At 48.3% G+C, this 24879-nt stretch overlaps 1 protein-coding gene across 2 annotated transcripts; it reads left to right on the top strand.

Annotated features, from left to right (window-relative positions):
- Positions 1 to 52: 52 nt before the first annotated feature.
- On the top strand, positions 53 to 16371 carry APOL5 (apolipoprotein L5). Of its 2 annotated transcripts, XM_082740334.1 has the most exons (6): positions 53 to 316; positions 4434 to 4541; positions 8737 to 8860; positions 11692 to 12576; positions 14226 to 14348; positions 16038 to 16371. In XM_082740334.1, the coding sequence occupies exons 1-5, from the start codon at positions 226 to 228 to the stop codon at positions 14323 to 14325; spliced, it is 1308 nt and encodes a 435-aa protein (XP_082596460.1). In that variant the 5' UTR covers positions 53 to 225; the 3' UTR covers positions 14326 to 14348; positions 16038 to 16371. The 2 variants fall into 2 exon arrangements, with proteins under 2 accessions (XP_082596460.1, XP_082596461.1); XM_082740335.1 differs by lacking the exon at positions 14226 to 14348.
- Positions 16372 to 24879: the final 8508 nt, after the last annotated feature.

Here is a 24879-nt window from a genome sequence, read left to right as displayed (position 1 = left end):
CCCATCTCCCTGAGGCTTTTTCCGGAGGAGCGGGCCAAAATAGTTATGCACTTCCTGCAGCCTGGTGATAAGTGGATACTTATTTACTGAGCTCACTGTTAGTTGTGCAATTGGTAGAGCAGACTAGGGTCAGCTGCTCCCCAGAGCCGTGGAAACCAGCTCAGAGCCGCCTCGTCTCATCTGCCTAAAATTCCAAAGTTAGAGAGAAAGAAAGTCCTTGCAGTTATGGGGACCCGGGGTAGGAGCTCCGAGTGGGCTGACCGTGGAGCTGGTGAACCTGAACTCATCCCTTGGGCACACACGAGGAGAAGCCTGAGTAAGTACGAGAAACATAAACACGCTTACCTTACAAATGAGGTTTGAAGCAATATGGGAGAAAGTGCATGGACAAGTTGTGAAACACTCCGCTAGTTAAGATACTAGTTTGTCTCGTCATCATCACAGGCGACGGCATCAAAAGGGATTGCATCTTATTTCACTCAGCATAATCTCTTCCAGTCCCATCCATGTTGATACAAAAGTTGGGTAAGTCAAGCAGAGAGAGTCAATTATCATATGGTCTCACTTACTTGTGGAGAATAAGAAATAACATGGAGGACAAGGGGAGATGGAGAGGAGAAGGGAGTTGGGGGAAATTGGAAGGGGAGGTGAACCATGAGAGACCATGGACTCTGAAAAACAATCTGAGGGTTTTGGAGGAGCGGGGGTGGGAGCACTGGGTGTGGTGCATAAACAATGAATTCTGGTACACTGAAAAGAAATTTTAAAAAGAAAAAAAAATTTTTAAAGGGATTGTGTCCTCTTTCTGACATTTATCTAAAGCATCTGCTTTTCTTACAATGAACATGTAAAAAGTATGTGTAGGTAGGCTTTGTTTTGTTTTGTTTTTATTGTTCTGTATGTAGGTTTTGAATAAGAGGTAAAAAGAAGGCTTATCAGTTTCTGGGTAAATCCTAAAAAGTAAATCTAAGATACTATGAATCATAATGTTTCTTTCCATGCTCCTAAGAACTGATAGCATGCCAATCTCCCAGGACACAGGCATGACAAAATTGTCACACACAGACCCAGGATCACCACAAACAGCTTGCAGGTGCTGCTCCGTGGCTCTTGGGCTGCGAGGCTATTACGGGAAGTCTGAAGCCCATGTGCTTGGTGGCCCCAGGGTCCTTTTGTTCTCTTTGGAGTCTGGTAGCTTCGCTAGACTCTGGCCTGGTACTACCATTCGGTGGTCATTCTCCTGGGACATGGTGTGCTCTTTTATGTCCAGAAAGATTTCTTGAATTTTAACTTTATTTTATTTGTTTAAAGTTTTATTTTTAACTCGACTCCAATCCCAACATGGGGCTCGAACTTGAGACCCTGACTGAGATCAAGAGTCACCCTCTCTTCTGACAGAGCCAGCCAGGTGCCCTCTAGATTTTTACTTTAAATATTTGTTCTGCTCATGCTTCTTAGTCTTCTTTGGAAATTCCAATTAGCAGATGTTGGAGTTTTGCATTTATCCGGTGCATTCTTTTTATCTTTCTTTCTTTTTTTAAAAAATTTATTTATTTTTCAGCATAACAGTATCATTATTTTTTCACCACACCAGTGCTCCATGCAATCCGTGCCCTCTTACAATACCCACCACCTGGTACCCCGACCCCCACCCCCCCCCGCCACTTCAAACCCCTCAGATTGTTTTTCAGAGTCCATAGTCTCTCATGATTCACCTCTTGCCCGACCTTTGTTTTCACTTCACTTTGCTCATTGTCTTCATCTTTGTCTTCATTGTCGGTTACTTTTTTTTTTTAAAGGATTTTATTTATTTATTTTTAGAGAGAGAGAGCAGGAGCAGGGGGAGGGCTACAGGGAGAGAGAGAAGCAAGCTCCCCACCAAGAAGGGAGCCCAATGTGAGGCTCGATCCCAGGATCCTGGCATCGAGCCTGAGCCAAAGGCAGATGCTGAACTGACTGAGCCATCAGGCACCCAGTCGATCACTTTTTCTTTAAACAACATCTTTTCCCTTTCATGAGAATTCTGATAACATTTATTTTTGTGATGCTTTATTTTTCTCATCTCTTCCTTCTTAAGCCTGACGAGTTTCCTCTTCATTTCCTCCTGGTGTCTTGCTGAGCCCTGAAATCCCTGTTTTGCTCTTGTACAGGAAACTATGGCACTTGCTTTAAAAAAAGTAATTGCAAAGTAATTGTTCACAGTTTTCTTCCCTTTTTTAAAAAAGACTTAATTAATTTATTTATTTGAGAGAGAGAGTGGGCACACGTGAGTGAGGGGAAGGACAGAGGGAAAGGGAGCAGGAGAAAGAATTCCAGGCACGCACCCAGTTGAGCACAGAGCCTGATGTGGGGCTGAATCCCACGATCCTGAGATCATGACCTCAGCTAAAAGCAAGAGGCAGACACTCGACCAACTGAGCCACCCAGGCGCCCCCGTTTTTTCCTCCTTTTAAATTGTTCATAATTTTCATCAGCTTTTGGGCAACAGCTTTCTGGAGAGTTCTTTATATGCCATTCGTTTCTGTTATTTGTTTCTGTTTCTATTTGCAACTGTTTTTATTTTTACTGTTTCCAGTTTAATGTTGAACATATATATTTTTTTATTGTCATAAAATATGCATCACATAAAACTGACCATTTTCATCCCTTTTTAGATGTGCGTTCAGCAGTATTAAGTACATTCACATTGTTTGGCTGCCATCTCTAGAACTTTCTCATCTTCCCAAATGGCAACTGTGCCCCTTACACACTGACTCCCCAGGGGTTCTCCCAGCCCCACCGCTCCCCACGACCACTCTTCTACCTCCCATCTTTATGAACTTGACTCCTCTGGCAACCACATAAAATGAAATCATGCAATGTTTGTCTCTTGGGTCTGGCTTATTTCAATGAGCCTATTGTCTTCAAGGTTCATCCATGTTATAGCATGTGTCAGAAGTTCCCTCCTTCTGAAGGCAGAATAATATTTCCTTGTATGTGTTCTGTGTATCTATTCCATATACCACATGTTCTATTTATTCATTCATCCGTCAATGGGCATCTAGGTTGTCTCTACCCTTTTGGCTATTGTGACTGACGCTGCTATGAACACAGGAAGACGGCGATTGGCTGGAGTCCCAGCATCCAGTTCTCTTGTGTATATACCCAGGAATGGAATTGCCAGTAGTTCATACGGTAATTCTATTTTTCATTTTTTGGATATCTGACGTGCCTCTGGTTGCGCCATTTTATATTCCCATGAGCAATGTGCAAGCGTTCTGACTTCTTCACAATCTTGCCAACACTTGTTATTTTCTGTTTAATAATCCCTTTCTTAATGGGTATGAGATGGTATCTCATTATGATTTTGATTTGCATTTCCCTGACAATGAGTGATGCTGAACATCTTTTCATGGGCTTATTGGCCACTTGTGTGTCTTCTTTGGAGAGGCATCTACTCAAGTCCTTTGCCCATTCTTCAGTTGGGTTGATTGTTTTTTTGATGTCAAGTTAATATTTTTTTTGTTATGTAGGCTTTGTTTCAGTTGCTTGTTTTCATGGAACAGCTATTTATGGGAGACTCAAATAAAGAAGAAGCCAGGACTGTGTTCTATGCCAGCAGAACTGTTCTTTCTTCTGTGGGCGTACTACATGAGTTTCTGTTTCTGTTTCCCCCAGGCTGGAATCAGGCAGTTTTCAAATTGTTCACAGTGCAGATTTTCTTCTCCTCTCCATTTGAAGGACAAACTGCTTCCTACAGATATGGCCCATCTCACTGTGTTTCTTCATTTAGTCCATTGGTTCTTGGAACCAATCCAAATTTGGTGCCAATCTGTATAGATTATTCTATTTTAGAGATTTTACTTCTGCACTTTGGGAATGCCCTTCACCTTGAAAAAGGGCCTTTTCGTTTTTCTTTTTTTTTTTCTTTTTTCTTTTTCTTTTTTTTTTTTTGCAATTACTGGCATTGTCTCTCCTTTTCCTGCCAAAGTCCTACTCATTTCTCTGACTTCTGGCATCCTTTAGAAGAACAGGAAAAATGGTACCTGATTTTCACAGTTTCTAATGGATGATGTTTGCATCCTTTCCTTGTCACTTTCAAATAACGGCCAAGAGACGCTGACAACCGGATCCATTCATCCAGCACCCATTTATCCAGAAGTCCAGCATCATCACAGGGTAATGGAGAGAGAAAAGAGACTTCTGGGTCCCTCTCTTTACTTCCACTTCTTGGGCAAGTTCCTCTGAGTCTTTAGGGCGTCCTTTTTATTCCCCAATTCCCTCCTTCATGTTGGGAGTTCTCAGGGTTCCATTCATGGTTCTCTCTTCTCCTTCTAAGCTCACCATCTTCCATGGATTCCATATGTTTACAAATTCTTAGGTCTGACTCCGTGTCAGCTCTGTGTGAAGCCACCGCCTCTCTGGATGACTGTGGGGTCTGTTTTCTTCTTTAGGAGGTGAAGCTGCCTCCCTTCTGGCTCAGGACCCACCCTCACTTACGGTGAGAGAAGCACCAGAGAGCGGTCAGAGCCCCTTGCCTATAGCATCACCTGGAATCTCAGGTAACACTCCCCTTCCCTCAGATTCTTCTGACCACAGTGCAGTCTTGATCGACAAGGGGAGATGCTGGAGACTGGCAAGTAGCCTGGAGCCCTGAGTATGGGTGGTCCTAGGTCTTAAAGTGAAGGCAAGGGTCTAAGACCTCATTCTCATTCTCATTTCCCACAAGATCCAGCTCACAACCCCCTTACTATTTGAGACATTGCATCCAAGGCCCCTAAGCTCCAGATACCATATTTTATGAAACCCAAATCAGAATATATATTCAGATTGAGATACAGCCTCTGCATGAGCCCCACTGATCCCTGCACCCCTCAACTGATAAGCTTGTGCAGCGAGTTTGGGGGTCAGCTTTCATTTGTGCATTCAGGAACCCAGACGTACCTGCACTTGGCCTCTGTCCGGCCACACCCTTCACTCAGTGGTCCTTGGAGAAGATATTAGCACAAGGGGCTATGGCATCTCCTGACTTGGGCTTGAATCTCCAGCGCCCAAGAATTTGCCAGAGTGTTCCCTGGCAAAGTGGATTTCATTATGTGGTTTACTCCAATAGAGCCTCTCTCTCCCTGTAAACTCAAACCCAGATCTCAGGAGCACTTTGGCCTCTGGCTGATGAACTGGGAGTGCCCAACTGAGGAGAGATGAGGGAGCAAGATGGGCAGGCCAGTTCATCACTCCTCGGGGGCAGAGATAGGAAGCCGAGAGAGAGAGAGGGCTCGTGTGTGTGTGTGTGTGTGTGTGTGTGTGTGTGTGTGTGTGTTGTCCTTGAACGGAGGGTGGCCACAGCCAAGGCCCATCAGTGCTGGGGAATCTAAGCCAACCAGAAGAGCATGAAGCCCTTTTTGGGAGAAGGGTGGCTGCTTCCTCCCAGGTAGTCTGACCTTCTGAGCTCTCCTGCCAGAAGGTACATTTTAAACTACAGAAATGATAGAATATGGAATATGAAGATTCATGAAACTTGTCTTTAGTCCTCTGCATAAATCACAGTCTTAGAGGGGCTTCCTAAAACTGAAGGGATATGGGTCCATCTCAAGGAGACCCAGCACTGCCAGGCCTTGGTCCCATTCACTCACTCTTACTTTTCCCCACAAAATGAGGTAGCCCCATCTCCTTAAGGTCGGTTCTAGGCCAGGACTGGGAAGACAGTCAACCACAGCTTTATTTTATTTTAACTTTTAAAAAAGAGTTTGTTTATTTATTTATTTGAGAGAAAGAGCACAGGTGGGGGGAGGGGCAGAGCGAGAGGGAGAAGCAGGCTCCCCACTGAGCAGGGAGCCCAACGTGGGGCTAAATCCCAGGACCCTGGGATCATGACCTGAGCCAAAGGCAGATGCTTAACCGACGGAGCAACCAAGGCGCCCCTCAACAACAATTTTAAATAGAAAAAAATTCAGTTTCATGAATGATGAGCCCTTCTTCTAACTGTGCCCCCATTACAGGTTGTTCACCTGGTATAGTGTAGACAGGAGAGCAAAGACATGTCTACCTTCAAGGAGCTTTCATGGGCAGCCACTCCAAAGCACTTACCACATCAGCTGAGACCTCTTCAGTGTGTCTGTGTGGACTAGAAAGAGAGGAAGAAGGAAAGAGCAGAACACCTAAAACAATGTGATTCAGATCAAGGTGGAACAATTATGGCAATAAATAAGAACAATTCATATCTATAACATCAATTAGTAAAGAGTATTAAATTGGGTACAAATCAGATTGAAATCATTTTCTGCATATAGGAGACACTCTGTCATGAAAATGACCCCAAAGGTCAAAATAACAGGTTAGGAAAACTTGGCACATGTAGATTTTTTAAAAAATGACAATATTAATATTTAATGACATTAATTCACTCAACTTTTGCTTGTCTCACTACGTGCTCAACAGTGTTCCCTACACTAAAGGCCTTACCACACAAGCTGGAGAGTTGGTCATGACCAGGGGGTGAGGAAAAAAGGATGCCTTGTTACGAAGGTGTTTTTATTTTACTATTTTGTTTTTTTTTAAGATTTTATTTATGTATTTGACAGAGAGAGAGAGAGAGAGAGAGAGAGAGAGAGAGCGCATGTGTCCGCAAGCACAAGTCAGGGGGAGGGGCAGAGAGAGAGGGAGAAGCAGGCTGAGCAGGGAGTCTGACGCAGCACTTACTCCCAAGACCCTGGGATCATGACCTGTGCTGAAGGCAGACACTTAACCGACTAAACCACCCAGATGCCCCTATTTTACTAGTTTTTATTGTGAAAGAAGCATGTAGTTTCTGTAACAAAAGTCCAGTAGGACAGATGAGCCAAAAGTAGAGGGGTGAGTCTTCCTTCCCCCAACCTCAGCCTCTCTCCCCCAGGCTAAGCCTGCTCTCCACTGGGTGTACCTCCACCCGGAATTTTCCCCTAGTCCTAGACCACATCTATAATCTTTTTAAAAATGGAGATCATGTTATTCACTTTTTTTTTTTTTTTAACTTAACAAATCCTGGATCTCTTTCCAGGTTGGTTCATATAGATTGGGTTCATTCTTTTTCAAGTCTGTAAGTCCTTCTTTGATGTTGGTGTGTTTAAATGTAGATGGTCTCTCCACATGGATATTTCTAGGTGTTTTCATTTCTCTTGACCACTGCAAGGAGTTGGTGAGGGTCTTACACATGCTTCTCTGTGTATAAGCCATTTTGTTTGTGGAGGACGACTTTCCGGAGGAGGAATGGGAACTTCAGCCTACGCACATTTATGTTTTGAGATACTCCAAATCATCATTCTGAAAGTGTTATTACTTCCCGCTCCAACCAAGTGTGTCAGAAGACACAGTCCCTTCTCTCTTTCTCAGCAGCATGGGATACTTTTATTCTTTTTTTTTCTTTAAGATTATTTATTTGAGAGAGAGCACAAAACTCAAGCACACTATGTGCTGGCCGTGGAGCCCTACACAGAGCTCGATCTCACGACCATAAGATCACAACCTGAGCCAAAACCAAGAGCTCGATCTCACGACCATAAGATCACAACCTGAGCCAAAACCAAGAGTCGGATGCTTAACCAACTATGCCCCAAGGATGCTTTCATTCTTTTAACTTTTGCCGAAGTGGTCGGTGAGATGGTATTTTGCTGTGGCCTAAATATGAATTTTGGGGGGCTGCCAATGTATTTATTGGCCATTGTATTTCTTCCTCCATGAAACATCTTTTCAAAGAATGTGAGAAATACCTGTTTACAGAAAACGAGAACCAGAGTTGAAATATCACGGATTTTGTTACTGCCCCTTAAATCTTCAACAAAGGAAGAGGTGTGGGTGAGGACTAGGGCCAGGGAGGAGAAACATTTATGAATCACATTAAAAACCTTTAAAAATCAAAAGCTTCCCATGAAGCTGTGGCAAACATCAGAAAGTTTGAAAGTGCTTTGAAGCTTCCAGAAAACAAGCAATATTCATGTTGTATAAATTTCCCCTGAAACACAAAACACAGTATGTATTGAGCAGGGAATGAATATAACACTAATAATAAGCTCTGATTACACAGAAAGAAAACTATACCTCAATATTTGTGACCCTAAGATGAACATATTAAGTATAATAGGGAATGTAAATCTTTAGCAGATTGATACGGAAATCTGCAATGACCACATTGAGGTTTTCATGAAAATACAGGGACAATTCGATATATGGAAATTTATGCAGACAATACATTATATTCATGGGATAAATTAAAAAAAGGAAAATTATGATCATCTCCTTAGAGTCTGAAAATAATCCTAATAAAAATATTTTAATATAGGAATAAAACACAAACCTTAGCATGATGAAGAGTGGTTTTGGCAAACCAGCTGCCAATAGCGAAATGCTACAGCCGTTTCATAAAATTAAATAATTTAAGAACTCAAGCTAATCCAACAAGGCATGGAACCAAAATGAGAAAAATAAGTATTGAAAAAATAGGAAAACCACCTGAGATTATGTATTCTTGAAGCATTCATTCAATGACAATTATAATTAGCAAGCATTCAGTGAAGCACAGAGGAGCGTTGAAAATGAGTAACATTTCTGTAGAGTAACAAACCCAAGAGATCACCAGTTTCACCAGGTCCTAGTTAGCACTGAGTCTTATCAGAGTTTAATTGTTTGGTTAAAATCATTAGACCAAGATGATGAGAAATTTTCAAGACATTAATATTTTTGATATTCTAACCTTGCTTTTCTTGTCTACAATACTATAACTAGGTAATCTGTTTTGCCAGAGCATCATTAAAAATTTTCTGGACAAGGTGACTAGAGAAGAAGTGTACTACATACTCTTTCATCCAGAGGCTTGGGAGATGGTGGTGGTGAGAAGTGGTTTGGACAGGTAATCCTAGAACAGTGGTGTGTGTGTGTGTGTGTGTGTGGCGGTGTGTGGGGGGGTGATAATCACCGCAATGTGTGTTCTACGAAGGCGGAGATTTGGACTGATGGACCCAGAGACCTAATCCCAGCCTCTAGAACAGCATCTGGCACCGACCTGACTCCCAGGATATTTGAGCTGGGGAAGGAAATCTGATTGTTAATATCCAGATTCTGTCACTAAGCTGTGGCCTGTTTCATGGCAGGAAACATACAAATGTGTTCGGACCAGAGTTGGCTAAGCGTGGATCATGCTGTCTCACGTATCTCCTTTTGCAATCGGAAATGTACAGAAAAGGGGGTGGGAGGATTTATACATCCTCATAAAACATTTTTGTAGGAAAGCAAATTTAAAACCTTTGATAAGCACGTTAACAGGTGCCGAGACCCTCCGCCTACTGGCCGATGGATTCCTAGAGCAGAATTTGCTTCCTTTTCCCCATCCTTGCTCATGTCACCAGAATGTCTAGGCTTTGGGACCTAAACTCCTGAGCCTCCTCTTTCACAGCCTTTGCCCGGCCCTTTAGGCTCTCCGGCAGAGCCTGGCCCCAGCCTTAGAGAGGCTGTCCTTACTTTTGCCCAAGGGTCCATAGGTTCTGTAAAAGGAGCTCCAGGGCCTACCCTAAACTCTTAAATTATTAAAATCTTCCTGAGACATGCAAACCAGAGCTGCCTGTCCTTTTACGATGGGAACAGTCCATTCCCCGTACCTCCCTCCCTCCCTCTTCTATCCATCCCTCTTCCAGTCTTCAGACTCACGGGGGCCCACTGATCCTGGGGCAGCTCAGAACAAAGCCCTGTATGCATGTTGCTGGCTGATGGACTTGGACTTGAGTGAATTAGGTCACGTCCACAGTGCCTATGCACGGGCTTGTCCCCCCTCCTTTGGTGAAGGCAGAAGAGACGGTTTCCCTTTTCTCAAGGGAACAGTAGCTTGACCAGCAGGTGAGGCCAACTAGACGCTTCTGGGAAGCTGGAGTCCCAGGTTCTCAGCCAAATCCCATCACAGACTGGCTTGTCATCTAGGGAGAGTCACTTTGTCCTTGGGGCCAGCAATGTCCTCAGGGGCAGGGGCTTGGACGCACTGATGGAGCAAACGTGGTAGATGGCCACTTTCTTTCTGCAGTGGGCTGGCAGAGAGCATCAGGGCCAATGCAGCAGTCCTTCTCAGAGCCTGCAGGTGTATCAGAGTACTTCTGTGTCAGTGGTCTGGACACCCCATCCACTGTGGCAGGGGCGTGGACGCCTTTCTGCCTTCTATGTCCAGAGGTCTGAGGAAGCCTTCCTCCTCTAGCACTGTGTAGTTCTAAGACTTGTTGGAGGGCGGCTCAACTCCTATGTGTACAGAAACGTCCCAAAGATCACTCTGAGTAAGTCTTTGTTAAAGAGTGACATGGTGCTGGGGTGGAGTTTTGGGAGGCTCCTGCTGCTTCCCTGGGCAGGGGTCCATTGGTTGGTCTACCTTAGGCTGCTGATGGCCTTGCCCAGGGCTCTAAAGTGATCGTCAATAATCCCTTTTTGGAGGACTCAGGACTGCTTGGTCTCAGCGTGGTTTTCCCAGGAGCCCTGCCTTCTTTTCCAAAGACCTCCTCTCCAGTATTAAACCCATGCCTGGTCTGTTGTGGGTGCTCACGTAGGACGAGGACGAGAACAAATCTAAGGGTCAGAGAAGTCAGACTCTGAGACGTGCTGTAGGCAGCTGTTTCCGGCATCCCGCGCAGTCCGGTGGTACCACCTGCGAAGCCCCCGATCCTATAAGACAAATTTGCTCAGAACAGTGATTCCCAAACACAGAGCCTGCAGAACCTTATGTTCTAGGAACTAGACAAAATTGATTCCACAGGAAAATGGAATAATGGTGATCTTTTCTCCAAAATACAGGGGAGAACTTTTTAACTTTAATGGAGAGAACTTTTTAACTTTAATTTTAATTTAATGGAAGAATTTTTTTCCTTCCTCATTACTTCTTCTTAAGATGACTTACTTTCCTGCTCACAAGAGAACAGAGCAGAAGCTTCCGTGTCTAAGCACGACCGCCCTCTTATTAGAAATCTACTTCTGGTTTGCTGAAATAACACAACACCATCAAACCGAATGGCCAACGATGAGCCCTTCTCTATAAAAGAGGGTCATATCTGGGGTCTCCTTGGACGTTCTCCCTCCTTTTTCTTTGCAAGCGTTGTTTTGTTAATTTTCGGAGTTAATTCTAGTACATGCACATGATAAAAAAAACTTCAAAGGAGCAGAAAGGCAAACAGTCAAAAGTAAAATCTCCCTCATGGTTCCCTGCTCCCCAGTTCTCTTCCCCAGAAGCAACCACGATTTCCAGGTAGATCCCTTTTTAACGGAAAAACAGAAAACCAAGCCCTCTCCTCTATCGGTTGCCAGGACTCTCATTTCCCTGGATAGCCTTGCTCATGAGCTGTTCTAGATGTATAAATTACACACGTGTGCCTATCTATAGTCATTAAGAGAAGATAACAAAAGTCATTCGTACTCATCACAGTGGTCATTAGTCCCCTGGACAGTCAGACGAGAGCTGTCCGTGGGTGCGTGGACCAGCAAGCCAGTCTGGACGCAGAGAGCGATGGCTTCGACTTTGTTCCACTGTAAACATGCAGGTCACCCCCCACCCCAGGTGACCCTCTAGAGAGGAGCCCTGTGTCTGGATGCTTCATGCCCAGGATACGGCTCCCTGAACGCATGAGAGAACTCACATAACCTAGAAGTTTTAGCTTTATTGGGGAGCCCATCCCAGAGCTGGAGGAGTAATTCCGTGACTTGGGCTGTCCACAGGGATGAGGCCGACACGCTGTACCACATCCTGATGGAAGAGTTGATCCGATGGAAGGAAGTGTCCATGCCGGAAGACCTCTCGCAGGAGGAGAAGATGTTTCTCTTATGCTTTCCCCTGCAGAAGCATAAGCTGGAAAAGAGCATCAAGGAGCTTCACGCCATCGCAGACCAAGTGGACGCCAACCATAAGATGCTCACCAAGACCAACCTGGTGGCCAGCACCTCGGGCACTGTCTCCGGAGTCTTGAGCCTCTTGGGTTTCGCCCTGTCCCCCGTGACAGGAGGGGCCAGTCTGATGCTCTCAACAGCTGGACTGGGCCTGGGGGTGACAGCAGCTGCCACCAGCATGTTGACAAGTTTCTTAGAAGACAAAAACAACTCGACAGCCCGAGAGAGAGCCAGCAAGGTGATACAGATGGAAACCCCCGCAGCGAATGACACTCTGGAAGGAATAGGGTTTCCCAAAATCGGTGCCACTTTGACCTGCGTCGATAGGTTTGTCCAAACCCTTCACCACGTCAAGGGGCTTCGGGCCTACCAGATGGCCAAAGTCAACTCTGGCTTCATGGCTAAGGTCAAAAATTTCATAGCCACAGGCCGTGTCCCCTTCTGGAGGGCGGGAGGGCAGCAGACAGCCTCCGCTCTGACCATGACCAGAGGCGCGCGGCTGCTGGGCGCTGCCGGGGCTGGCTTCCTACTCATGTATGACGTGAAAAGCCTCCTGGAGAACTGGAAGCACCTGGAGGACGGGGCCAGGGCAGAGACCGCCGAGGAGCTGAGGTCGGCCGCCCGGGAGCTGGAGCAGGAGCTGAAGCAGCTCAACATGCGCTACACGCAGACCCTCCAGGGCGGCGCTGGCGGAAGAGCCGGTCGCCATAGCAGGAGGTAGGAAGGAAGGGGTGCGGGGGTGCATAGGGCAGATGTGGTCGTGGTCTTCCTGAAGTCCCCCCCCCGGGTCGTGCTCAGCAGGCAGGTGCATACACAGAGGCAGGCTGGAAACTGTCCTTCCTGCCGAGACAGAGGATGTTGCCGCACCCTTCTGCCAAATGAGGTCCCTCCTCTTTTTTCCAAAATCCCATCTTTTTTGTTCAAAGCGCTGCTCACACACTTCAGAAATCACAAATTTCTTCAGCAATCATAAATTTCGTGTAGGTGCTTGCTGCCCGTCTTACCGCGCGGTGTGCCCGCTGGGAGGGCAGGGGTACGAGCGACCCCAGCATCCGGCGGGGCCTGGCTCCCCGCAGGGGGCCACCAACGCGCATCTTGAATGACATGAGGGTGGCCTTCCAGGATATAGGTAACGTTTCAAATGAGCTGGGAAAAGAATTTTGTTTGAAAAATATATTTATAGACTCTTTTAAAAAAATATATTTTATTTATTTGACAGAGTGAGAGAGAGAGAAAGAGCACAAGCAGGGCAGGGGCAGGCAGAGCCGAGCGCAGGCTCCCCGCTGAGCAGGGAGCCTGACGCGGGGCTCAGTCATGATCGTGGGTCAGAGCCATGACCTGAGCTGGAGGCAGATGCTCCACCAACTGAGCCACCCAGGCGCCGCTAGACTTTCCTTTTTAGGGACAATTAAATATCCAGCTGTAAAAAGTAAAAACCATTCCTGGGGAAATAAAGGAGAATTTCCAAACTCCTCTTTAGTTTTATAGGGAGGATAGAATGGGACTGGGTAGCAAGGCCACCTCCTGGGGTCCCGGGGAGGGTCGCACCAGCCTTTGCTGAGGGTGTGAAGGCTCATAATTATAAATTCATTCATTCATTCATTCATCCATCCATTTGTTCGTTCCACAGATTTTAGTTAACTGAAGCCCGTAACAGGGACCCAGGGCCTACGGGAGTGTTTCCAAACTTGACTGCAAGTTGGAATCACCCGGGAAAATTCAATGACTACTGATGAGGGGGCAGGTCCCTCGTGTCCCCAGGGACCGGGATTTCCTTGACCGGGGTTATGACCTGCACCTGGGGAGTTCTAACGGTGCTCCCAGTAGTTCCACTGTACAGCCGAGGTTGGGAACCACTGCTTGGAGGTGTTTGAGGTCTTCTTACTCTACTGCATTAATATACTTTTTACTCTTTGGGTACTTTTTCTCACTTCTTAATAAGCTGGGGCAAATTTGGGGATAAACTATGAAACACAAGGATTCATATCCTAAAGGGACTTGCCCGCCTCCCCCCCACCCATGCCCGTCATGGAGTACAAGCTTAGGCCAGGACATCTTGAGAAAAGACACAGTCTCTGCTCTAATGGCCCTGGGAATCCAGGAAGGGGACAGACCCCAGATAAGCCAAGCTAATGAGGAAGAGGTCAATGGTAGGACACAAGAATAGTAGGGTGCTGGGAAGCCCCTGACAGGTGCAATTACCCCTTGGCGGGGGGAGAGAAGCCAGGGTTTTCCTGGGCTTTGTCTCTGCCAGGCACCAGGCCGAGCCCTGCGTGCACACCGGCAGTGTGCATTTGTGGGCAGAGGGACAGTTCATGAACTTGGTGGATACACAATTACTCACTGAGCGCCTCAGTGTCCAACAGCCAGCAGACCCTACGCTACGAGACACACAGTGTCCGAGGGTGGGAAGTGAGAGCACTCTGCCAGCCCCAGCATGTCCAGACGCCCAAGGGAACCTTCTAGAAGATCCCAATTAGGGCACAGAGGTGAGTAAACTACTCCTTTTCCCTTTCTGCCCAACCGGGTCCGGCTGCCTCCAGGGAATCTTGGTTTAGCAGAGGCAAAATACGGTCTTCGACTACGAAAACTCAGGGTCAGGACATTTGTTTGCAATGATCTAATGATAGCAGAAGGAAGACCAGCAGTGGCCCGTGATAAATCCCTGGGGACTCCGGAAATGCTGGGGTTGGAAGGGAAATTTGGGAACAGACAGGATTTTCTGGGTGTACACATGGGGTTCAAGGCCAAGGAGACCTAAAATATTCATGCTAATTTAAGCTGAGTGTGCATATATTTAGAACACCTCTTTTCCAAACTGTATATAACTACCCAGTACATTTAAGATTTGAGAGATAGAAAAAGAGAGAGCACGCGTGTGCATGGACTCAAGCAGGGGAAGGGGCAGAGGGGATGGGAGAGCAGAAGAATCTCGAGCAGACCCTGCAGTGAGCACGGAGCCTGACACGGGTCTGGATCTCACGGCCCTGAGCTCATGACCTGAGCAGAAACTAAGAGTCAGGATGCCTAACCGACTGAGCCACCCAGGCGCCCCTAGAATTAAAACTTTTAAAAAAACCCTTTATTTTAAAATTAACTGTGCCTGGGGATGGCTGGCTGATTCTGTCCATGTAGCATGCAACTCTTGATCTCAGGGTTGTGAGTTCGAGCCCCACTTTGGGTGTAGAGGTGACTGAAAATGAAGTCCAAAAATAAAATAAAATAAGATAAAATAAAATAAAATAAAATAAAAATCCACTCTGCAACTCCTCCGCCGCCTTCCAGCCCTGCCCCACTCTTTCTCTCATTAGGCAGGACTCAGGAAGTCTGGCCGGTGGTCTGTGGCTCACACACAGATTCGACTTCCATGCCCAGTGCCCTGCAAGGGGGAGTCCAAGATTTGCAAAAGGCTGTTACTGAAAGTTAATTCCTGCACACAGTAGAATTGAGAGTTGTGAAAAACTAGACACCATCGACATGCCCCAGCGCTAGGACACTGGTCCAAGACAACTCGTCATCCATTCGAGAGAACATGATGGACCTATCCAGATGGTGTTCAGGAGAGCCCGTCATTGGATCAGTGTGGAAAACGTCTCTTCTACCCAGTTAGATGAGAAAAGCAGGATGAGAATTGTGTACACACTTTCTCTTCTCAGATCTAAGCGGGAGAGACTCAGCAAGGTCCCACGACAGCCACCTCTGTCTGCGGGGGACGTGCTCATGTGTGCCTTCATCCTGCTGTCTGTAGTTCTCAAGTTTTCTATGATGTGGACTACTTGTTTTACGAAATGGAAAGCAGATAAATGAGTATTGACATCAAAATAATTTTTTTTTTTTTTTTTAAAGAGGAACGACCCATCATCTGCTGGTCTTAGGTTAGTTCCATCAACCACTTGAATGAACACAGCCTCCTCCTCCCCACGGAATAAAGCCATCCTGGGAGGAGGAGAAGAAGGGTGTTTTCTGGGAAAACTGTTCTCACGATGTGAGCAGTGGCTGAAAAGTCACTAAAAGGAAGTCTAAGTCTTCTGGGTTCTTGGACCCAATTCCAATGTGTGTGTGTGGGGTGTGTGTGTGTGTGTGTGTGTGTAATCACCACGGTAAGATAGCAAAGCTGGACTCTTCTACCCTAAGAAAACTCTAGGCTAACCTGACTGATTTATGAACTCGTTTTGCAGAAGTTGACCACTCACCAGTAAGACCGGCTAAGACAGGAGCAAACCAGGAAGAATCCTTGCAGCTGTTCAGAAGGGACCAGGAGCGAATGAAAGTAATCTCCTTGAGGGCACACCCTGAGATGTCCCCCCATTCATCACATTTATGTTTTTGAACGTGTGTCCCATGAAGAGATACGCTTGCTCAGAAAGGAAGGCACCTGCTTTTTCCTCTATCCAATTAGCATATTTCATGCCACTTACATGCTGACCCCTTGTCCTTAAACATACCCAACCCCCAACCCTTCAGGTAGAAGCTCTGAGGTTTGTTTGAATAAACCCTTTCCTTGAGGCATAATCCATGTGTCAGTGATGAGTTCTGTTGTGCACTGGATAGAGCTTGGGTTTGGTTACATGTGTGTGTGCGCTGGGGAGGCTTCTGTACCCCCACAGCAATTTTGTGACACCAACGCTGTCCAAGAATTTAGTTCAACTCTTACACTATCTACTCAAGAGAGAGCATCACATTCCACAGGTGAAGGTTCGGTCCCACAAGCCCACCCTCCACTTCAGGGGCCAATTCTGACCGCCTGGCTGTCCATCAGAGGTTCAAACAACCCGATCCTTAGATTTGATTAATTTGCTACAGTAGCTCCTAGAACTCAAGGAAACCCTTTTACTCACAAGATTACCCATTTATCATGAAGGAAATGGAAGAATATGAATGGACAGCCAGATGAAGAGATACATAAGGCAAGGATCTAAACAAAGGAGCTTCTGTCCCCACTGAAGTTTGGGGCCAGCACAGTGGCACGTGCAAGTGTTCTGGCTTCCTGACCTGGAAGATCTCTGAACCCTGTCCGTTTTGGGGTTTTAGGGGGGCTTCATCACGGAGGCATGGTTGATTAACTCCTTGGCCATTGGGTGATTCAAACTTTAGCCTCTCTACCCTCCCAGAAAATCAGGGCATGAGACTGAAAGTTCCAACCCTCAGTTCATGGTTGGTTCCCCTGGCAAGCAGACCCCAACCTTAGGTGTTTCCCAAAGTCACCTTGGGAATCTAACTCCAGCTGTGGTGAACTTACCATGTGCTGTGAATAACAAGACACTTGTTTCACCTCAGAAGCTCTGCAGTGTTTTCAGGAGCTGAGGACAAGAGACCAAATATCATAACACAAGGTGTATCCATGGCTCTTATTACTCAGGAAATTCCAAGGGTTTTGGGGAGCTGTGAGCCGGGAACTGTGGATGAAGATCATATATATATGAAAAATACATTTTGGTCATCCAAATGAATGACCAAATATATGTATTTCTTATAAATCACAGTATTGTTCCTACATAGTCTCTAACCTATTCATCCATCCATCTCACCTAGCTATCTGTCCATCATTCACCCATCTACCATCCGCACACCACCCATCCATCCAATCTATCCATCTGTCCACTCATCCAACCACCCACTAATCTGTCCATCCATTTATCCATCCAGGTACCACCTATCTACCCATCCATGCACCCATGCCCTTCATCCATCCATCCATTCGTCCATCCATCTCATCCAACCATTAGTCTAATTATCTACTCTCCATCCATCCATTCATCTACCCAACCATTCATCTACCCATCCATCTATCCATCCATGCACCACCTGTGTACCCATCCAACCACCCATGCCTCCATCCATCCATCCATCCATCCACCCATCCACCATCCACGCACCATCCACTCATCCACCCATCCAGATATTCAGTGATTACCTACTAAGTGAAAGGCATTTTTCTAGGCTGTTGGGATAGAGCAGTGAACAAAACACATCCCTACCTCCATGGGGTTTATAATCTCATGGGGTTGGTGGGAGAGGCAGACAAGAAAGACAATAAATAAGTAAATCATACAGTATAATAAAAAGTAATGGATGTGGTGGTAATGGTTTATTTTCAGGATGTTAGGGAGAAAAATAAATCTGGGAAGGAAGATACAGAGTGTAGGATGGAGCAAGAAATCAATTTAAATAAGATCATCAGGGAAAACCTCTGAGAAGCTTTTATCTGGGCAAAGACATGAAAGTGGTGAGGGAACTAGCCAAGAAGATATCTGGGAGATATTCCAGACAGAGGGACAGCAAAGGCGACACGGGTGACAGGTTAAAGGAGCTGCAAAGAGGCTGTGTATTAGGAGCAGAGTAACAGCTTGGGGAGCTCGAAGGGAGGTTAGAAGATGAGGTCAGAAAGGCAGCTGGAGGCCGCAAGGCGCAGTGTCTTATAGTCGATGGTAGGAGTTTGGCTTTTACTGAGTGAGATGGGAACAGATTGGAAGGTTTCAAGCAGGTGAGTGGGGTGATATAAACTATCTTAGATTTTAACAGCATCGCCCTGGCTGTTGTGTGGGGAAGAAGCCACAGGGGCAAGTCTATCACAGGGATACCAGTTAGCAAGTTATTGAATCAATCCTTGGGAGAGCGGATAATGGCTTGGAGCAGTGTGGTAGCCGAAGAGGTTGCGAGAAGTGTCGGATCCTGGACCCTATTCTGAAGGTAAAGCCCACGGCATTTGCTCATGGACTGGGTATATGGTGTGAGATGAAAAGAAGAGCCCGGATGAAAAGAAAAGAAATAAAATCTAAAAATGAGATTTTATTTTAGATAAAATCTAAAACAAGATTTTAGCCTGAACAACTGGTTATCACCTAAAATAAAGGTTTTGTGGGAATGGGAGTATGGGGCAAGATGAAGTTGCTCAGTCTGGACATGTTAAGTTCGAGATACCCAACAGACAAGCAAGTGGAGATGCTGGGTAGATGGTGAGATCTGTAAATCTAGATTCGGGATGTTGAGTCTCCATCAATGAATTGGTCAGAGATACCAATTTGGAAATAAAGGACATTTAAAATCATAAGAGTAGATAGCGTTACCGAAGACTTGGATATATGTACAAAGAGTAAACATACAAGTCCAGTTCCCTTTGCCCCCCACCCCCAGCTTGAAGAGGATGGGGAGAAGTGGAGGAACCATCAGAGGAGTCAGAGGAGCAGCTGCCAAAGTTGGAGGGGACCCGGGAGTGGGGTGTCCAGGGAGCCAAGTGAAGAAAGCCTCAAGGACAATGGGCCCTGATCTGATTTAGCCACAATGGATGCCATCGGTGGCCTTGACTAGAGCAGTTATGGTAGAATGAAAGGTAGAAGACAAAAGCTTGGCTGGAGAGGGTTTATGAGAAGGAAGAAGGAAACTGGAGACAAAGTATAGACAAAGCTTTTACGTTTTGTTGGAGAGTCTTCCAGAAAAATGGGGCAATCAGTGGTGGGGTAGGGGAACAGGGAGTGAGGCCAAGAAAGGAAATAACATTTTTTAAGATAGAAGAAATATTGGGGCACCTGGGTGGCCCAGTTGGTTAAGAGTCTGACTCTTGGTTTTGGCTCAGGTCGTGGTCTCAAGGTCATGAGGTTCGTGCTCAGCATGGAGTCCATTTAAAATTCTCTCTCCTTCTCACCTAACCCCCCCAAAACTAAATAAATAAATCTTTTTTAAAAAGTACTACTAACATGATTCTGTGATGATGGGAATGACCCAATAATGAAGAGACGGCAGTGCCAATGCCCAGTGTCCACCCCATGTTCTTTGAGGGCCTGGTGCCCATATTGGACTGATGCCCATGTTTCTAGACTTTTCATACCTGCCTGGACCTCTGGGTCAACTCCATCCTATTTCCTCCACACCTCTTGCAACGTGGTCGTTGGAAATACAGGGCAACTCGGCGATACGATTGGATACATGACATTCTATAGGTAAGTTCTCATTTTTCACACATATTTTAAGAGAGCGCGGTCCTGGGGCATCTTCCATGCTCTTCCACGTCAGCAATAAGGTTCATTTCAACCTTGCCAAATTGAGGAATCCTTGTGCGCATCAAGAAACTCCTTGCTTCCTGTCCCTCTCCCCCTCAAAAAAAGAAAAGAGGAAAGAGATACTGGTGGTTTACACTGCCCTAGGATCTCTGCTAAATGCTTTACCAGTTACTGAATCGTAGCCCATAGTTATTGAATACTTAGCACTTTCTAGACACCGTGCTGAGTAGTCTATAAATATTGTCCCATTTCATCCTTGCAATTGACTACTACAATGGTACATCTGTCATCTTCCAATTTATAGCTGAGGATTCTAATGCACAGAGACATGAAATTCTTCGAGGTCGACCAGTTAGCAGGTGGCAGTTCAGGGCTGGAACTCAGAGCCTTCTTGCTCGTAACCACTGCCCTGCACTGCCTTGGTTAGTTAGGAAACCGGTGACTTTCTCAAGGTCACACCATCAAGGAGCAGTAGGGCTGGAATTTGTACATGTCTGTGTTTGTAGGGTTGGGGCAGACATTTTAAGTTTGTCTATGTATGCTAATTCTGACTTCACTCACATTTTAAACATTATGGGGAGATTTAGTATTTTTTACCCTTGCACACCCACACCAAGATTAGCAAGTACGTTCAATCTGTACTTGGTGAGAGATTTTTCACAAGCCCTGTTCTAAAGCCTTCAGGAGATTGTTGGAGCCTTGTGATCTGTCCAAGGCAAGAGTCAGCAGATTGTGGCCCACGGGCCCAATCTGGCCCACCACCTGGCTTTGTAAATAAAGTCTTATTGGAACACAGACACGTCCATTTGTGCCTGTGTTAGGTTACTTTCCAGCTACAATGGCAGGATGTGAGAAGCTGTGAGAGACTAGGTGGTCTGCGAAACCTAACATACTGATTATCTGGCACTTTACAGAAAATGTGTTGACTCTTGGTCTACATGTTTCAAGAGGGGACACCGGGTGGCACAGTGGTTAAGCATCTGCCTTTGGCTGGGGTCAGGATGCCAGAGTTCTGGATGGAGCCCCGCATTGAGGTCCCTGCTCAGCGGGGAGCCTGCTTCTCCCTCTCCCTCTGCTGCTCCCTCTGCTTGTGCTCTGTGTCTGTCTCTCTGTCAAATAAATAAATGCAATCTTCAAAAAAATTAAAAAAAAAAAAAGTTTCAAGAGAAGCAACTTTGGATTTTCTGGAATTCTGGCTTTTGAAAGGGGATCACCCCCTGTGAACCGGGAAGTCAATTTCAGATCCCAGCAGGAACGACGGTGTGATGGCGAAGCCTCGGCAATCCCCGGAGCGCGTTTCACACCTGTCCCCTTTAGGCTGCAAGGTCCAGGACCAGCCTGAATGGTGGCTTTATTGTTAGTCTGCGGGGCTTTACTGTTAGGACCGCTGGGTCCGGAGCTGGGCAGCCTCCCCTCCTGCCAGCCCCAGCCCACCCGCCTACCTGTTCACCAGCCTCCTTCTCCGGCAGAGCACACAGAGCACAGAGCCGGGGATGGTGGGGGGGTGGGGAGGGAACACCGGGGGGGGGGGGGCCCAGAGGCAAGATGGAGGGAGGCAGGTGCACAGAGCCACGGCCCTTGCACGTCGTGGCTCACTGGCTGAGTTGGGCCCCTTCCCTGCGTTTCTGGAAAAATTAATAGATGTTTGGAGGCAGTTTAGAGCCAAGCTGAGCAGAAGTCCAGGGCTCCCACCCGAGTCCCCTCCCAACCCACACAAGCGGACCGCGTTTGGGACCACGGGCCAGGCAGCCTCGAGATAACAACACCAGCCTTTCTAAGCGAGCTTTTCTGTTTTCCGCCTCTCAGGAGACCTTGGGAAGTCTCCCGCCCTCGAAGCGATGGCAGGACCCCAAATCATTTACTGGGTGGGATCCAGCCAGGGTGCAGGCCGGCGTCGCCTTCCCCCTCTCCAGATCCAGAGGCCCAGCCTCTCCCCGGGTGGGGGGCGCTGGGGGGCAGCTGGGCCAGAAGCTCTGGGCATGCAGCCTGGGTCTACTTACAAAGTAGGGTTCTGGCCTGCAGGTCTGCTTGGGAACCCCCAGGGTCTGGCCGAGAACTGAGTCGGGGAGTTTTAGAAACTGATATGTCATTTTCCTGACAAGCCCCTGGGTGGTGCCGGCTTTTGCTAGCACTTGGTCGAAGTGTTGGCATGATTGCCTTCCTGAGGCTTCTTTACGGGGCTCTGTGGGTGCAAAGGCCTAGGACTGACCAAGGAGGAGAAGGAACTTTGCTCCAAGGGCAAGATGGAACACTTGGGTGGGCGTGCATGACTGAACTGGCCTCCGCCCTGGGACAGAGCAGTTGTCTAGGCCTGGTTTTCACCAGCAGAGAGTTCTGTGTCCACTCATGGAATCAGGGCTTCAGCCTGGGGAGGGACTCCACTGGCTGCCTGGCCTATCGGGGACACTCCATATGCGGGGGCAGTGACTTGACCACGAGCACACACTGGCTGTGGCCAAGAGAAACGGAAGCCCAGGGGTCCTCCTGGCACTTGAGTCCACTCTTTAAACCAAAAGCTGTGACCTTGGACGCTGAGGGTCGCTCCCGGCCTCTCAGGGTAGAGGTGCAGAAACGGGGCCCGAGGCTCCGAGTCAGCTTTCCGACCCTCGTCTTAAAGTCCCCTGTGTTTTACGTAAAATCTTTGGGGAGTCAGTGTTTGGTCCCCAGAAGGAGAGCCTGTGCTTGCTGTACCTGGCGCATCCCTGGCTGTGTTCCAGACCCTGCCTTTTTGCGGCACCTGCAGTATAGCTCACGGGCTGGGAGCAGGTGCCCAGCAAGGTGGGAGCGTTGTCTGGTTCCCGGCCCCCTGGCAGCTCGGTCTGGTGGGAGAAAAGACACAGGCACGACTACCCTCACGGAACACGCACTTCTCCAGGTCTCTAAAGGGCATGGGTCCGGGGCTGCGGGGGCCTGACGTCTGCATGGTTAATGGATGCTGCACCCCTGGGCTGAGCTCTGTGCAAAGAAAAGCTTGGCGGGGAGGTCTGTGGAGTGAAAAGAGTGATGGGACCGGGAGGGGGGCAGGCCAACAAAATCAAACCTGTGAGGAGCGCGCTGTGTGCTGAGGGCGGGCTGGCTCTGGTCCCGGTGAGTGCCCGCTCAGCAGGCTGGAGGCCGAGCTGGAAAGGCAAGAGATGCTGTGGGTTCTCTGGGAGCAAAGAGGGAGCGAGGTCAAGAAGTGCCATTTGAGTTGAGCTTTGAAAGTCAAGGACAAGTTCATTTGGAAGGGGGAGAGGGGCCAGGGCAAGGAGAGAGGGAGGCATGGCTTGTCTGGGGGCGGGGCGGGGGGCATATAGCATCCAGGAGCCAGGTGAGCAAGGGAGGCCTTGAGTGTCGTGTTGAGGATTTGGATTTCAGACTCTGGAAAACGGGACTTTCTCAAGGATTTGGGGGCCAGGGATGATATAGTCACATTTATTTGAGAAGGAGAAATCAGGCCAAAGTGCAGACGACTTGCTGGGTAGAAGAGGAAGGTGCGGAAGGCTGGGGTCGGGCCATTGAGCTTTTACCTGGAGCCCAGGCCCTGGGCCCGCGCAGTGGGCAAGGCTGTCTGCCCCCGCCCCTCCCGGATCTTACCTGCTCATAACGGAGTCCCGGAGTCCCGTGCAAGGAGTGAGAAGCGAGAAATAGCTGACTTGAGATCATCTAAGAGCGGTTACGTGCAGGGAAGGAGGTCAAATGGGGGGGGCTGGGCAGGGGAGGCTCCCTTATGGGTGGGGGGCAGGGTTTAACTGGAGCCCAGAAGAATGAGAGGGGGCGCCAGGGTTCCAAAGCGGGGTGGGGGGAGCAGCTAGGGCCCAGTGCCTGGGGCGGGAATGAGCTTGGCCAAGAGGCAGAAGGTAGGCCAGGGCGGCTCCACGGGGAGCGTGCAGGGGGGCAGAGGGCAGAGCTGGATGCGGGCGCCCAGGGGGTTTGCATGGGGGTGTGTGTGTTCCAGGCTCAGGAGTCGGTGCCGCTTGAGTCGCGTGTGCCCAGGGCAGGGAGGACGGGCAAGGCGGCAGGGAAAACAGACCTCGAAGGGGCAAATGCTCGAGACCAAGGTTGGGGGACACCTTCCCTCGGGGCGAGATTCGGCACTCCTTTCTCTTTGCCCCTCTGGGTTTTCACCCGATCATGGCCAACCTTTGTTCAGTTTCCCGCCCGAGGGAACACAGGACCTGGGGGGGATGCAGTGATCTCATGCCTAGTGCAGGGAGCAGCTGGGGGACAGCAGCGGGCGGGGCGGGGAGGGGGAGCCCAGACTGCCAGCTGGGAGAGTCGGGGTGCGGGGCAGAGTCACTGACCCACAGCCAAAACTGATGGTGAGTTTTCGGGGGAGGAGGAGCCGGCTGAGATCTGCGGGCTGTGGGGAGGAAGGGGACCCTACAGAAGGTGCTGGGACAGCCGGGGAGGTTGGGGGGAGGGGGACGCCGGCTCTGGGATTTCTGCGGGAGTTCTGGCAGGAGAAGCACCAGAAACACTAGCCTTCAGCGGTCCAGGGAGCTGGACTGGCTGCAAGTGGCTCCTAGGTCCGCCACTTCCTACTCAGGGGACTCGGGGCCAAAGCGATGTCCTCCCTCCGCTATGCAGCTTCCTCGGCTTATGTGGGGGAGAAAGATAGGGTCTGGGGTGAAAGATGGGGAGCTAAGGCGGCCTGTTCCGGGTTTCCTGCATCCTGGCAGAAACACTGGTGCTGGTGGCACAGGGGGCAGCGTGAGCATCCGTGTCCACAAGACCCGTGGGCGTGGAGGGCGAGGTGACAGGAGGTGCCAGGGGACCCCTCTGTCTTAGCTTGCTCTTTGTCCCGGAGAGCCCCGCACTCCTCACGGTGACTTGCTGCACCCGCAGCCCAAGCGACGGGCTGGGAGAAGAGCAGTCGGGTCGCTGCTCCCGTGACCTGCCGGGCAAGAAGGGGGGCCACGGGAAGACCCTGGGAGGCGCGCGGCCAGGCAGAATGAGAAAATAGTGTGGACGGCCTGGATGAGGCTCTGCAAGTGTGGCTGTCCCCTGGGTGACAACAGGCAGGGAGGTAGGGCGGAAACGG

The sequence above is a fragment of the Mustela nivalis genome (assembly GCF_964662115.1).
Source record: "Mustela nivalis genome assembly, chromosome: 7".
NCBI classification, from domain to species: Eukaryota; Metazoa; Chordata; class Mammalia; order Carnivora; family Mustelidae; genus Mustela; species Mustela nivalis.
Note: the sequence above shows the minus strand (reverse complement) of the source record. Positions and strands in the feature narration are given on the sequence as shown.